The 16,569-nt window shown below is 29.7% G+C and overlaps 1 protein-coding gene across 1 annotated transcript; it reads left to right on the plus strand.

Moving 5' to 3' along the window:
* The first annotated feature begins 14,629 nt into the window (after positions 1-14,629).
* LOC129284566 (protein MIZU-KUSSEI 1-like) lies at positions 14,630-15,786 on the plus strand. The gene has a single exon (XM_054920078.1). It carries the CDS (start codon positions 14,755-14,757, stop codon positions 15,553-15,555), a length of 801 nt encoding a protein of 266 aa, XP_054776053.1. The 5' UTR covers positions 14,630-14,754; the 3' UTR covers positions 15,556-15,786.
* Positions 15,787-16,569: the final 783 nt, after the last annotated feature.

The following is a 16,569-nucleotide window of genomic DNA, read 5'->3' on the forward strand; positions in this document are numbered from 1 at the left end:
TTCGAGTCCCTCATAGAACAAGTGAGACAGTCCCAAATCAATCATAAGATAAGGGCTACTTCCCAATTCCAACGATCAATGCCAAGACAAATTCCTAATTCTAACGGTCACTACCAATACCATGTGGATTTAACCATCTACTCTTCTCCCTAAGCCAACTCCCACCAATGATCATGTTATGCACAACTCACATGTTTATGCATTCAACTAACCAAACACATCACATAAACTTACAAATTCATACTCACATACCAAACTCACTCCATATATTATGGATCACATTTTCAAAAAATTTCACAATGATTAGCCATTTATCAAATCATTAATTTCAAAGAGATAGCTTGCCAAAGATTTCTATTTTCAAAAATCATGCCACAATTCACAAGTTTATCACTTTGTCAAACATTGCATCAATAATTAAAAATATTAACCATAATTCTAATCAACCTATTTTTAACAAATAATCAATTAATATTCAATTATAAAAATTAGGTTTTCCTCAATTACCTCAAACTTTTAAGAGGTCAAAGATTTACCTCTCATAATAAACACTTCTAAAGCTTCTCACAAACTCGAATGGTGCTAATGACAATGATCTACAAACAATTCCATAAGGATAACATCATTACCCCACTTTAGGGAATTCATTAACACTAAACTCCTCATATTTCTTTCTTATCAATATCATAAAATTACACCCATTTATACCCAATGGGTTTATTGGATTTTATTAATATACATTATCATTAATAAATCTTCAAACCATCATTATTATTCTACCAATACTCCTAACAACCATATTTATTATAATTTTCATATATTAATGGCTCCATCCAACTAACCATACACAAAATCATCAATGTAGGGTTTATCTACCACAAACAATTCTCATTATATTCATTTTAACTAATGAATTTGGACCCATAGCTCCTATAGGTTGAAAATCAATCTTCCAACTCTAACTCTAACTCATGACTTCATAAATATGATAGAGAAAGGAAGATGAGGGCATAAACTACTTACCTTAGGTGTTGAAAAGCTTCAAACTATCCTTAAGGGTCCTAATATGTGTGCCCTAGCAGAGCCTAATCGTGCCCCATGTTTTCCTTCTCTTTTTTCTTCTAAATTTTTGAATAGACATGAATCAAATTTATCTAATTTTTAGTTGTGCACCGAGGCACATGGCACAGAGAAGCCCAACACATGATTGATTGCCTCTGTGTGCTGTGGCGGATTGTGCACACGCTATGACATATGGCACAAAGGGTAATTCTTGACTTTTTCTTTCTCTTCCCTTGCCCAGATGGCCCTATATCAATTCGAATCCATATCATGGGTTGAAATCAAAGCCAAATACACAAATTAGACCCCTCTAGTCATACACCTCATCAATTCACTAATCACACTCATTAGGCTAATTAATCATGCTTAATTTTCCTAGATGTTTCAATGGCCCTTCAAGAAAAGCATAGTCTCAATCATCCTTACTTGTGAAGGACACATTAAAGAAACCATAGTCAAACCAATAACCTTTATTGGCTCCTCTAGCCTCCACATATGACCTAACCACCTCTGAAGGCAAGGTTTTGTGATATTTAAACCTGACAATTTGATGATAAGAGAATTCATCCATGGAAAACACCATGATTCATACTCCACAGCCATGGCTTTTAACACCGGCCACTTCTTCTTCCTATCTTTAATAGCCTCCTCGTCTTCCTTCACTCTATTGAACTCCTCAACCTCCTTCCCTGTAGCCCCTTCACTCTCCTCCTTTTTATTCAACTTCAATAATTAGCCTTTTTAGCCATGCATAATGTCATACTCAATACTATTTTGAGACAAAAAGCCTAAAGAGTTAACAATGAACAGAAAATCCCTATATGACGCCCCTCCCCTTCATACTAACCCAAGTTTAAGGTCCACATCCTTGATAACCTTCACAACTATAAATCTACACTCCTCTACTAATTTAAACTTCTACCTCACATTCAACCCTCCATCTCAACTTGGACTACCTCCCCTACGTTCACTATAAGCTCTATCGCCCCCGCCACTATCTACCTTAGCGCTCTCCTTTTAGACTTTTTAGTCTTTAACTCTTTATTTTAGAAAATAACTTCTTTTGTCAATTGTTATACTACTCCATTCAGTTTTCTAGAAGCTAGTTTTGTCTCTAAGTATAACGAGTGTCATGATAATTTTGAGTAATTATATAATTTTGTCCTTATTATCTTGAAAAGGGAAAGAGATATTAATCGTTGGATTTACTCACCTTCATGATATCAATTGTCCTATTATTGGAGGCAAAACTGAAAAAAAAAATTTATAGTTTTATGTTCCTTCAATTAAATAATAATAAATTTTTATTAGTATGAAGGATTTGATTAAATAACTTTATTATATAACAATAAGAGTATTATGAGTGTTCCATTTTTTGCATACATTATAGATGTTTCATCTTTTTTTTTTGGCAATTTGAAAATTAATTAATCAACTTATCATCGTTACACACACTGCACACCTTTTATATGAAAAAATTATTAAAATATCAAATCTATTTGTTCGTTCTAAGCTAATTATCAATTTTGAGGTATATTAATGATATATACAGTGTATAATTTAGAATTAATATGTTATTTTAATCATGTCTATGACTATATTCTTTTTTTAACAAAAATGATGTCAAATATAGTTGGATTTGAACTGTAAGTCTGGTTTCAAATTAGGGGAGGAACTCCCCCAATTTAATATTTTATTTTTCTGCTACAGTATTTTCATTGGTTACATATATGAAGTTTGTAAAAATAGTGCTGTTTATAATTGAAGTGGTGAACATTATTGGCTTTTGCAGGCCTCAAATCTAATTTACCTTATTATTAATTTATAATTAATACTCTTCCCATCTTATTTATAGAATACTTTACTATTTTTTATATTCATCTTTATTAAGTACTTAGAAAAATTATTAAAAATAATTTTTTTTGTTCTTATTAGGGGTGGAGGTGAAAACTTATTAAATTCTAAGATTGGTTAATAAAATTTAAGTTTTTTTTATTCTGATAAAATGTGATGGAAGTGACTATAAATAAAAATAGTGAGAGTATAAATCATAACTGTACTCTAATTTCTTATTAACAATTTATCTCTGAGTTAGGATGGAATTTAACAGCTTTAATCACATTATTGGTGTCTCGGATAATTAAATGCTTTCATGGACAAGACATTATTATTCCAAAGTGTGAAGCTAATATCTACCAAACACATTCCAATGCAAAATATAAATGATAAAATACAATTCAAGTCTCTCTGTCTCCCTATCTATTTATTCGTTGCTGTACTTATTCCAATATGACACCATGGCCTAGCTTAATTATTTATGCATAATATCCGAGTTAGGTCTCTGCATTCACACCATTAAAAAAAAAAAAAACAATTGCTTCCAGAAGCGCAATTACACCCAGAGAATCTCTGAAAACAAGACGTAACTTAACTGATGATCAGAATCGAAGATAAGATAAAATAAAAGGGGGAGGCGGGTGTGGTGAAGTGACTTTCAGCTATTGACAAAAATCACTTGAAAAGCAAGGTTTATAAAAAACATTAGGTGAAATGATATTAAAGAACCAAAAAATGGAATTAAATTTAAATAAGAACAAAAAAATTTATAAATTTCTAGTGAGGACTAAAGGTCTTCTAAAGTTATGAATTGATTTAAAACTTTGATATTCTTGTTTCATGATTTGCAATTCTAAAAACAAGAATTTACCAGTGAAATTTGTTAATTTGTAAAGAAAAAACTTGTCAAATATATATCATTACTTGAAATTTGTTTTCTTTAACAAAAATTATTGAATCTTACTGGTAAGTTCGTGTTTCAATGGACGCAAACAAGAGTATGAGAGTAACAAACTATTGAAAATTATGATATGCATGACAAGGATTTTCTTAGCAAATTTCACTTGTAAATTCTTGTTTTAATATATATATATATATATATATATTTTCAAATCATGAAATGAAAGTAATAATACTATTATAGCATTGGCTTTTAATAGTATGTTAAAAAATTACATTTACAAAGGTTTTTGTATGGGAGATGTTGACTTTCAACATCAATTTTCCAACTATTGCAATGAATAACTTTTTATAGCAATTCTTAAACCAATGTCAAAATGACTCTACATTTAAATAATTAAAAAATATACCACTTTCTATGGTGTTGATGAAAGGTACAACTATTGTAGAAAGTATCCTTTTCAATATATTATTGACAAAATTGAAGTAGAAAGAGGTGCTTTCTACATCAGTTTTGACCACAATTGTTATAGAAGTTATTTTTTTTTAATATTACATTTATTTCTATATATTCCCTATCCTATAACACAAAAATGAAACCCAACTAGCTAGAACAGTAAATACATATGTAAAAATCTAAATTCAATAAAAATTACATCAAACTATCAAATGTCTATACAATTTCATAAAACTATCTAAACCTCACATACCATTTACAAAATATTGTGCCAACCGTGTGTAGATATTGCTAACCTTTTTCTTAAGAAATGGATTCGCAATGTCAAACATTTGAAATATAAAATTGCCATTAAAATATTAACTAACTCAAATGACAATAAAGTAAAATTTTCATACATATATTTATCTCAAAAAATTCAATCATACCTAATGTGATAATGTTGAGCATGTATCTCATCACATATAAGTCACACAAACTAGTCTTTACTAGTTGTCTGCAACTCTATATAAGAACATATAAGCAATTGATAAAAAATTCTAATAATTCAAGTAGTTCTTAAAGTGTTAGTTCATTTATCTTTGGCTCAATCTACGTAGGATCCTTGAGCTTATGTCTATGTTTTTTTGAGAACTATGTTTTGATATATTCTCATTATCTTGTGATCAAGATCACAAATTTAATAACTAATATATCCGCAAAAAAATTAATTGAATAGTTTTACACTAGTATACTTATATGTCTATCATATTCTTCAATTCCTTCTTGGTTTTGTAATGGAGGGAGTATAAGAAGAGGATACTGTTACTCTTTAAAGAAAGAACAAACAACTATCAGTGGTCTTTGCAAAATAGGGTGCGAGTTAGGATAAATCCACATTGGAAAACCTATTAATTGAATATTGACCCTTACAAGTGCACGTATGAAAACTTAAAAACTTCCTTCTTGACTTTACATATGCTCTCCTAGAGTTACTGGGCCCTTATCTCTAAAGTATTCCCTTTTCCTATCATGTGACGCGAGCAAAGGAATTTAACCTTATCACCTTTGCCAATGTGATGCACAAACAATAGAAATACTTACGATAATGCAATCATGTTAGTTTAGTATACTTGATAAGTTAGTTATATTCAAGAAAAATGTACTTGTATCATAAATAGCTCAATTTACACTATGGTGAGATGATATTTTAAGAGAAGCTAAAGAAAATCTTCCCACTCAATTATCACTGTCATATCCTCTTTGCCCACAACCATTGGATCCATTAAGAAAGTTTTTTCTTTAAATGATGCGTATTACATTAAAGAAGAAGCAAAATGTAGTTATCATATATATCAAATCTTCTTTTAATATATCTCGAATAGCCACTGATGATAATTATTGCATCAAACATGACAACTATGAGACTTTAAACATATTAGTTTCAACTCTTTCATTGACATAAACTTGTTAATATTTGAATAATTACCTAAGGGAAATTTAATACTGTGTAAACACTCATAAAAACTTGTTTTCTCAACCTTAAACAATGTATGAGAGGCTATGGATAGTAAGTCTGTTTACCTTCTAATCTCATAGGCAAGTCCTCTCGTTTTTCCATTTCACTTAAATCTAATAGTGCATTCACATTGTCCTTAATCTTTCTTGGTATGTTTAGAAGCATTCTAATATTACTATTACACATGTATAATTTCTTTTCTCCATGTGCATACCATCAATACAATGCCTCATTTCAAGATGGCGCCAACATAGAAGATCAAAGAAAATTGATTCTTTTTCCATATAATTTTGGCACTTGTATTCTTTTAAGTCATACCAAGGATAACATTGATATCTTTCACTTATTCATAGACTTGCTCTCCAGTTAAAGCATCCGAGCATGAATGTGCTCTTGGTGACCATGAAATACTTTCTTTAATTTATGATAAGGGTGATATCATCTAAGAAATCTCTGATAGCTAAGGTAGACTGTCTTTCTTCTATGCTAAAGTTGACGGTAACATGTGCCTTCTTTACAAATTGGACATGCTTTGTGACCCTTGATACTGTACCTAGATGAATTATCATATATAGAAAAATCATTTATAGTCCATAAAATTATATCATATAACTTAAAATTCTCTTTTCAATTTGCATCAAATACATTCATACCTACTTCTCACAACTCTTTCAAATCTTCAATCAAAGGTTTTAAGTAAATATCAATGTCATTTTCAAGTTGTTTTACTCACAAAATTAATATAAATAGCATCAAGTACTTCTGTTTCATACTTAACTAAGGTAATAGATTATAAATTACTAAAAGAATAGGTCATGAGCTATGTATACTTCTAAGGCTATTATAAGGATTCATTCTATTAGTAGGAAGTCCAAGCCTAAGGTTCCTTAATTTATTGCCAAATTCAAAAAATAATTAATCAATTTTCTTTCATTAAAGAGAATCCACTAGGTGTTGAAGTTTTTCATATGCATGCCACCTCAATTTTTCATGTCATTAGCATTCTCAAACAAGTGCTTAAACCTTAGTATAGTTAGAAGATACCATAAAACCTTTGCAAGAATCTCTTTCTCTTTATATCATGGTACCTCACATTTTGAACACTTTTCCTCCCCTTCAAGCCCTTTTCTACATAGCACACAATCATTAGGGCATATGTATATCTTTTTATACTTCATACCCATTAAGCACAAGATTTTCTTTACATCATAGTAACGACTTGGTATTTCATTGCCTTTCAAAAACATTATTTTAAGAAACTCTATAAAACTCTTGTCATTCCACCCACTTTTTGCTTTCAAGATAACTAATTTAACACCCATACAATAGAGTGAAATGGCCACACACTGAGAATAGAAACTTCTCCACTTTGCACAAGTTATCATACTTATATGCTTGCTCAAATGCCTCTTCCCTAACATCATGCCTCATATCCTCTAATCGATCTTTATCCATATCTACTTCATCAATATTATCAACTTCTCCACATATTGAGATGCAATTGTCTATGCCAATCATTTACCATACTATATCCACACCATATAATCTTACAAAATTCATCGCAAATCAAGTGCTCTCATATTTTTGCTACACCTAGTCTCCACTCATTTAAGCAATTTGCACAAAAATAATAAAACCTCCCACTATTTTCTAAAGCATTGCTTTTGACAAATTCTAAAAATTCCTTCACCTCATTATCATACTTGTCACTCATTCATCTAGCATTTATCCAACTACAGTCCATATTTCACTACCTAAAGAAGAATAGAGTTCTTGGATTATCACTATAAAACTATATTCAAAAATTTTAATGCACCTAAAATTTGTAGCATTAAAAGAGAAGGGGAGAGAATAAAATTTTAAAAAAATTGACAAAGTCTCCCCAAAAATTGGGGTTTCCCCAACTCAATTCACCATAAAAATAAAGTCACAACAAACTCAAGAAAGTTTATTAATAAGTTTGTGCAAATTTCAGCAAAGCCTCCCTTAAAATGGGGCTTCCCAAAAAATTCTCAATCTAAAATTTCAACAAAAACAATTCATACCAATGACAATCTATATAGGCCATCCATGACAATCAAACTCAAAGCAATTCATAAAATTTTTAGAGTCTCCAAAGTGATAATTTAAATCAAAGGCAATCCATAACAATTCATTCCTAATTCACAAAGTTTTCATTTAATCAAGCTCAAAGCTCAAAATAACTAATTCACACTCCCAACTCCTAAGTCAAAATTTTGACAAAGCCTTTACCATAAATTGGACTTCCCTAAAATTTTAAACCCAGAAAATTTAGCTATTTTTTCAGTCAAATCAATCCAATTTAAAGGTCTAACATACAAAACTAAAAATTATAACACCAACTCATATGGATAGCCATAATTCCAATAAATTTAATCAACCAATTCATCAAAAAAAATAAATTTATCTAATTTAATCAAATACTTGGAGGAAGATCGGAAATTAACTTCAACAACCACCACCAAAGCTTGAGTTTGAGAAGAGGAGAAAAATTGATGAACCCAAATAAAGAAAAATCAAACATAAGCAAACAAAAAACGCATGTAAACAAAACTAGAAAAGAAATTTGTTTTCTGTTTTTAAAATTAAAAAAATTTTCGAATGAATATTTTGGATCTAATTATTTTCAAAATTGTTCTCATTTAAAAAAACAAAAAATAAAAACATCTTAAAATTGTTTTCATTTTATTTTCCTTGGTTATTCAAAACACTTTGTTTGATTATTGAAAAATATAGTTTGACTAATTGCTATTATAAACTATCACCATTAACTACTTTCAACAATCACCATCAACCTATTTTTTTAATTCTAAAATTGTTTATAAATTAATATAATCAAACAAATTTTCATTTTATTTTGTTTTGAAAACAATTCTAAAAACTGTATTACAAAAATAATTTTTAAAAATAAAAAATAGAAATAGAAATCAAATAGCCTAAGTCTCTACACTCCATAAGAGGGGCATCCAAAGAAACGACTTGATCAATGGATTCTTTGACACTTATTGACAACAAAGATCCCTTTGAAAACTACCTAACAAGAAATAGTTAAGGTAAGGAAAAAAATTATTCTAATGCATGATTAATCTATCATTTATTTATGATCATGTTTAATTTTCAGAGAATTAAACTTTTGCATATGACAATTAGCATGGCTTAACCAACAGGCATTAATCCTAGTGAAAGGGAATATATGATAGTTTAAGTGTGAGGTCTCAAATTTAAGCTTGTGTGCATACAGAAAATGTCTTTGAAAGACTTACCTACACTTGGATTCAATAATGTTTGAATTTGATATAGTTAGACAGCCATATAAAAAATGAACATGGCTTAATTGTTGTTAATAACCTTGAAAAATACCTCCTTCATCCTAATTTATGAGGCATTGTTTGATAAAATTACACATGTCAATGAAATGCATTAAATACAATTACCATCTTAATTTTCTATATATAAACTTTCAAAAATATCATCAATTAATAAAAGAGATATGGAAATAAATTTGTAAGGATTAAAATAATAAATGGGTTATTAATAATCATCATTAATAAAGCTTTATTTTTGTCAAAATATCTAATATTTTGGGACACCAAATTAATTACTTAAAAAAATATTTTATAAATTGAGACGAAACAAGTATTTAGACTAGACGAGGACAATTAAAAAAACCTTGAAAAGGAGTCCGGGAGAGGAGAAAGGAGAGTGATGAGTCAGTGCTAAGTTGGTATGCAAGAATAGAAAGAGGCTGGTACGTCATTACTTCGTAGATTGAAGATTAATAAGCTGGACAGCACTATGAGAGACGTCAGAGAGACAGAGACAGATTCAGATTCCAGGGTTGCAGTGAGAGCTAGAAAGAACAATAAGTTTCCATCAATAATGGCTTCGTGTCCTTGCTTGATTGAACCTCACTATTAATTTCTTGCCTCCATGCAAGCCATATATATATTGGTATATATTATCATCACTCTATCTCTATCTGCTTTAATCAAACAACACTTGGTGGGTGATACATGAACTTGTTGGAGTCAATCAAGTATATAGAACTTTGAGGATCTAGATACCATTTCTGTGGGCAGAAATTAATATATATCCATTAAATGTTAATTCTTTGATTTTTTTTTCCCCCAAGTGTATTACAGAATGAATCCAGTATACTTGTTGGCAGCGATCGATCTTGATGTGTTTTATAATGGAGAATAATACGGAGGAGAAGGAAGGAAAACGTGTAACTTGAGTTTTCCATTTCATTACGCACTAATTGTTGAAGGACTACCAAAAGTTGTGAGGTTATCTAATAATTTTGTAGTATAGATGCAACTTAGATCGTGCCCTAACAATAAGTATGATTATTTTGACAATAATTAGTGAATCCTAAATGACTCAACTAGGACCTAAAACTTATGAGACTGGACTCATAAGTGTCTATTTAGTTGTTAAAAAGAAATGGAATAGAATGAGTTGTTAGAGAAAAAATTGATTAAAATAAGGTTATAATTTGAATGAGATATGAGGTAATAGAAAGATGAGATTGTTGTGCATGGAGTGACATAGAGGTGAGAAAGAAGATTGATAACTTTATTCATGCCAATCCACATTATCTCATTTTTCATTGCTTTGTGACTCTTCTCTTTCTATTATTTACACATCTTTCTATCAATTGATGGCCTTGTTTTAATTATTTTATTCTCTATCATCGATCTATTCCATTTATTTCCTACAATCGAACTAGCACAAACTAAAATCTAATGACAATGTACTTTCGAAAAATGCAACCTAGCTATATGATGAATATGCGAATTAAATGGATGCTATTACCTATAGTCTCTTCATTTAAAAATGTAAGACATTTTTAGTATTTCAAAACATAATTAATATACTTTTTTCCAAAAATATTCATAATAAATAAATCGCTTTATATTTATTTTAAATAAAACACCCTACTAAATAAGAGTAAATATGAAAAGATTGTATTAGCTTAAAGACAATTAACTACTTTATTGAAGGTAACTCAATTAAAAATATCTTATATTTTTTAATGAAAAAAGTATATGATATGGATTCTTTATGACTTAATGCAAGATGAAACTCTCAATGACACTAAACACAACGAATGTTGGAGGAGACATCATTTATTGAAGTAATCATATTTAAGGTACTATCATAAATTATATATGGGAACATCTTCTAGTGAAAATTTAAATTTTGATTGATCATGTTGAAAGAGACTGGCATATTTTATTAGACCCAACCTTATTGTTTGTTTTTTTTTTTAATTTATAAACACTCACCATAGTATTGTTGACTACAAGTATATTTTGGACTTAAAATTGATGTGGGCCCTATACCTAATGCTTGTGGGCCTTTGTCCTTTTTTTTTTTTTCTCTTTGGTTTACAGCCCAAGGCATACTTTATATTTACATTTTGAGAAATTCATCATTTAATGTTTATAATTTTAACTTAATTATAATTTAATTTTTAAATTTTAATTCATTATAACTCAATCCTTAAAATTTTAACTCAATTATAACTCAGTGTTTTAATTTTAAATTTTGTACCTTAGTCATTATATTTTTAATCACTTAAATATTAGTCTAGATATCTTAAAAATAAAATTATAAAGATTAAAATTTATTACTAATATTTTAAATTAATAAAACCTTTTAATATTTATAAATATTATAAGTATTAAAATTTTAAAATATTTTTAATCTTTATAATTTTATTTTTTAAAATTTAGTGAATAATATTTAAATAATTGAAACCATAGAGACTGAGTTGCAAGTGGCAAAATTTAGGGACTGAATTACAATTAAGTTAAAACTATAAAGACTGATTTATAGTGAATTAAGATTTAAGGATTGAGTTATAATTGGGTTAAAATTACAAAAATAAATGATTAATTTTCCCTTACATTTTTTATTGGTGCACCTTTGCTTGCTTAGACATAGATGAAACCATATTTTAAAAGGGAGAATTACAACCAAATCTCATATAAAAAAAATTAATTGCTATAAAATTTATTGATAACTGCACTAAAATGTCAGTTGTCAATGAATCTTATAATAATTAATTTTTTATGTGAAATTTTAATGTAATTTTTCTTTAAAAAAATATAGATGAAACCACAACTTGCAGTATTTGAAGCTCGACACTTAAAATTGATTTCTCCTTTGAAGCCCAATGTTTGCTTTGTGCATTGTTTTTTTGGTAAAAGAGTCAGTTTGCTTATGTTTTTCTTGGGTTATGGATGAAACCGCAAACTTCCATTCCATCATTTGAAGTCCAACACTCCTACACCCAATATGCCCATTCATATGAAGTCAAATGGTGTTAGCCATAAGAAGTCAAGGCCAACACTATATTGACACAAGTGCGGCTTGAGCCCAATTTTTATTTTTTATTTCAATAAAAAATTTATAAAATTATATTTTGCCTTTGATATATATATATATATATATATGTATGTATGTATGTATGTATACACTCTCTCATTCAATATTATAAGACATTTTTAATTGAATTACACCTCCAATAAATTAATGAATTGTATTTAAAATTACACACTCTTTTTATATTTATTTTTATTTAGTAGGGTGTCTCAATTAAAAAACCTTATTAGTTATACTTTGAAAAACCTAAAATATCTTATGTTTTGGAAAAAAAAAATACATTATAATATTGAATGGTGGGATTATTTGTTTATTAAAAGTCAAGAATTTGACAAAAATGAACATTAAAAATTGAAAAATTACATAAAAATCACACTCAACATAATTAATTATTTATAAATTTATTGACAACTGAGCTTAAAAAAATGAACTTGAAAATAATTAATTATATTAAATGAAACGTTAAAATAATTCTTACTTAAAAAATTTATATATTGAACTTAGAGGTGACAAAAGAGCCACGGCAGAGACACCATGAAATTAGGTAATAACAATTAATTAATGAATTAATAATTTTCTTAATATAGGGGTGAGCAGAAGCTAAGGTGAGAAGCTGGATAAAAGCTGGATTGAATCATGGTGGAGTGTACAGGGATCATACAATTGACACAACAAACCAAGGATGAATAGACAAATAATAAAATAAGAATAAAAGAGTAGGAAAATAATAGTAAGGATGGAGAGATAGTAGGAGGAGGGGTAGGATTAGGAAGGAGTAGTTTATTGGCTCAATGCTGTCAAAAGGCATGGACTTTTGGTGACACTCTACTGTTCTTCTGATTGAATTGAGCTGTTCACCACAACATCCCCAAAACAAATAAAGTTGATTTGAGTTTACCAATAAGTAAATAAATAAATAAATAAAGTTGATTTGAGTTTGTTTCTGCCAGTTTTGCAGGGGTGGATGTCACTTGGTGTGTCCTTCACTTCTTCTCCCTCACACTATTTCCAATACCAATCTCCTTCACTTTTTACCCTCCCCATCAAATCCCTCCTCCGAACAAAACATTGTGTTGTAACAACAGTACAACACAATCTCTGACTTAGTTAAATTTGAATATTATTGAATGCGAAAATTAATTTTTTTAATTTTTAATTTATTTATAATTCAATCTCTCAATTATGATTTATTGTAACTCAATCCTTCAATTATAACTCATTTATAATTCAATCTTCAACTTTTAAATTACTTATAAATTAATTTTTAAATTTTTATTATTTTTTTTATGTTAGCTTATATCTCACATCAATGAGTAAGGGAATGATATTTTAAAATAATATATAAACATTTTTATCTTTCTTATTTGATAAAAAATTTTAAAAAAAAATTAAAAAATAAAGACTGAATTATAAGTGAATTAAAAGTTAAAAGATTGAGTTGCAGCGAGTTTTAGTTGAGTAATTGAGTTACAATGAGTCATAATTGAGAGATTGAGTTATAAGTAAATTAAAAATTAAAGGACTAAAAGATTAATTTTTTCATATTAAATTGAACTAGAGATTATTTTTTAAAAAAATATTTTTTACATTCACACAAAGATAATTTTAAAAAAAATATTTTTTGCATATACAAAACCTCAAACTTAAAACCTTATATCTAAACGGTTATAATCCTGTTCAATAAAGCACTATTTTTTAAAATGTTTGTGTACTTAATTTTTATTATTAATAATATTTTTTCTAATTTTCAAATAAATATAAATCCTAAATTTTAATATTAAAAAGTATACAAATTAAAGAGGCGGCAAAATTGATGTATTGCAAAAAAAAAAACTCCTTTTCATTTTTACACTTTATTTATTATACTTTGAAGTGGTATTTTTTAAAATAAGTAATGATTATATGTAACAATTTCTATTAACACTTATACTTAGATAAAACCTGAAAATTAAGAATCACATATAATGAGAGAGGAGGCATAATATACAATTTTCCTTGAAATGTTTGCATACTTTTATTCATTTTACTATTTTTTATAAAATATAAAATGTTCTTTCTATTCTTTAAAAGGGTAAGAGAATTCATTGTCTTATTGATTATTGATGATAAATATTTTTCTAAAATTCTTTATAAGATATATTTAAAATTTATCTTGATTCTATCTATAAATTATTTTTAATATTTTTATTAGAATTAAAAAATTTTAATTTTTGTTAATTTTATCTAAAAATTTAATACATTTTTAATTTTAATTTTATTAAATAAACATACTAAAAAATAAAACATTCAAAACATGCACACACATCATACCTTGAGCCCTACAAATCTGCGAATCCTTGTAGCCTTACAGTGAAGTTGTTGAGTCTGATCGTCTTCTCTTTCTCTCTTGTCTGTCCTTTCCTCTCTCAACTCCTGACACTATTTAATCACTTTTTCTCTCACTTATTTCTTTTCTTTCTATTTATCATAATAATATTCCATTTCTTCTCCTGCACTCGCTCTTTGTGTAGTTATACTTAAATGTGTGTCTATATAATATTTATACACTCTCGTGTGTGTTCACACTTCATACTCATTCACCTTCCCGATGAGCATCATCACCGCCAAAACCCCCAACGATTCTTCCTTCTCCTTCTCCAGAAGATATTTCCATTGGCGAAAGAACGCCGATGCCGATGAAGACGACGACGACGAAATCTTAAATACCATCACGACGTCGTCGTCGTCTTCACACGATCAAACCCCGAAGAAAGCCCACTCCATTTCCAAGCTTAAATCTGCTCTTAGTCTCACTTTCTTCGCCAAGACTCGCTCCCTCTACCACTCGGGCTCCACCACAACCCGACCGGTCATCGGGACCCTCTTCGGCAGCCGTCGATCTCATGTGCGTCTCGCCTTCCAATCCGACCAAAAGTCCACCCCCTCCTTCCTCATCGAGTTGGCCACACCAACGAGCGTGCTCATCCGTGAGATGGCTTCCGGGTTGGTCCGGATCGCCTTGGAATGCGAGAAGGAGGGGGCGGCGGCGGCGGAGACAACAACAAAGAACAACAAGACGGTGAGATTGCTGGAGGAGCCTCATTGGAGGGCTTACTGCAATGGAAGGAAATGTGGGTACGCGAATAACAAGAGAGAATGTGGGGAAGAAGAGTGGAGGGTTCTGAAAGCGGTGGAGCCCATAACGATGGGAGCCGGAGTGTTGCCGGCGTTGGTGTCGGCGAGTGGGAAAGGGAATGAGGCAGGTGGGTCCGACGGCGAGCTCATGTATATGAGAGCCAAGTTCGAGAGGGTGGTGGGATCCAAAGACTCCGAAGCCTTCTATATGATGAATCCTGATGGTAACAATAACGGAGGTCCTGAGCTCAGCATTTATCTGCTCAGAGGTTAACTTGGGAGCCATTGTTGATCATCTTCGACCTTCTTAAGGTTAAAGATTATTTCGAAGAATACTATGTTAAAATTGTAGCATTGATTAATGGGAACGAATTATGGAGAGGGATCACAGTGCATGTAATTTATTTCAACGTACGTTGTGGCATACTGGTATGTGTACGATGAATTTCTTGTGTTTGAATTGCAACGAAGATGCAGAAGAAATAGTTTAATGACTGTTTATGTTTCTTTCTTTTCGTACACAAAGGTTTGAATTTCTTAGTTTATGATTGATTAATGGGAATCAATTATGGAAAAGGATTATTACAGTGTCATGTAAACTCACACCGTGAAGATCGCTGGTTCCAGCTTATAATCTCATGTTTTGCCTATTTTTTCTAATTCAGAAAAATAAGACTATTATATAAAAATTATAAATAAACTATTCGAACTTCGATCGTAATTGAGGGCGCGTTGTTAGGAAAAGACGAAGGCCACTTTCTTTCATCAATGATTAATAAAATTTTTATAAATGATACATGATAGGATTTGATTTGTTTTTTAATGTATTTTGATTAAATAATGGGATTTTTCTGTTAAAAAAAAATTATGAACCGTCGGTTACTTTGCCCTTTAAGATGAATGTTGTTTAAAATTTGTGAACGTTATCTGTTGTAGATGAATGTTAATATTAATATGATTGTTGTATATTCATATTTTCAATGCCCGAGGCAAGTTTAAATAATAAACGTATTATTATAATGTTACATTTATTAAAATAGGAAATATTAAAAAAATAAAATGACATCAAATTTGAGGGATCTAAAAGTGAGTGATTAGTGACAAAACATTGAATGGGATGGACAATGGAGGCTGAGAGTCAGAGATATGGAATCCGGTAAAGGCGGGCAATGCTGTCCGTCGTACAGAAATCAACGTACGGTACGGTTATTGGTTCTTCACCGCTGAACAAGATTTACGGCCGTCCGCCTTTTCTGACATTAATGTTTTAAAATAAATTATATTTAAA

The sequence above is a fragment of the Prosopis cineraria genome, unplaced genomic scaffold (genome assembly GCF_029017545.1).
Source record: "Prosopis cineraria cultivar Desert tree isolate PC_DT_omini unplaced genomic scaffold, ASM2901754v1 PC10, whole genome shotgun sequence".
In the NCBI taxonomy this organism is placed as follows: Eukaryota; Viridiplantae; Streptophyta; class Magnoliopsida; order Fabales; family Fabaceae; genus Prosopis; species Prosopis cineraria.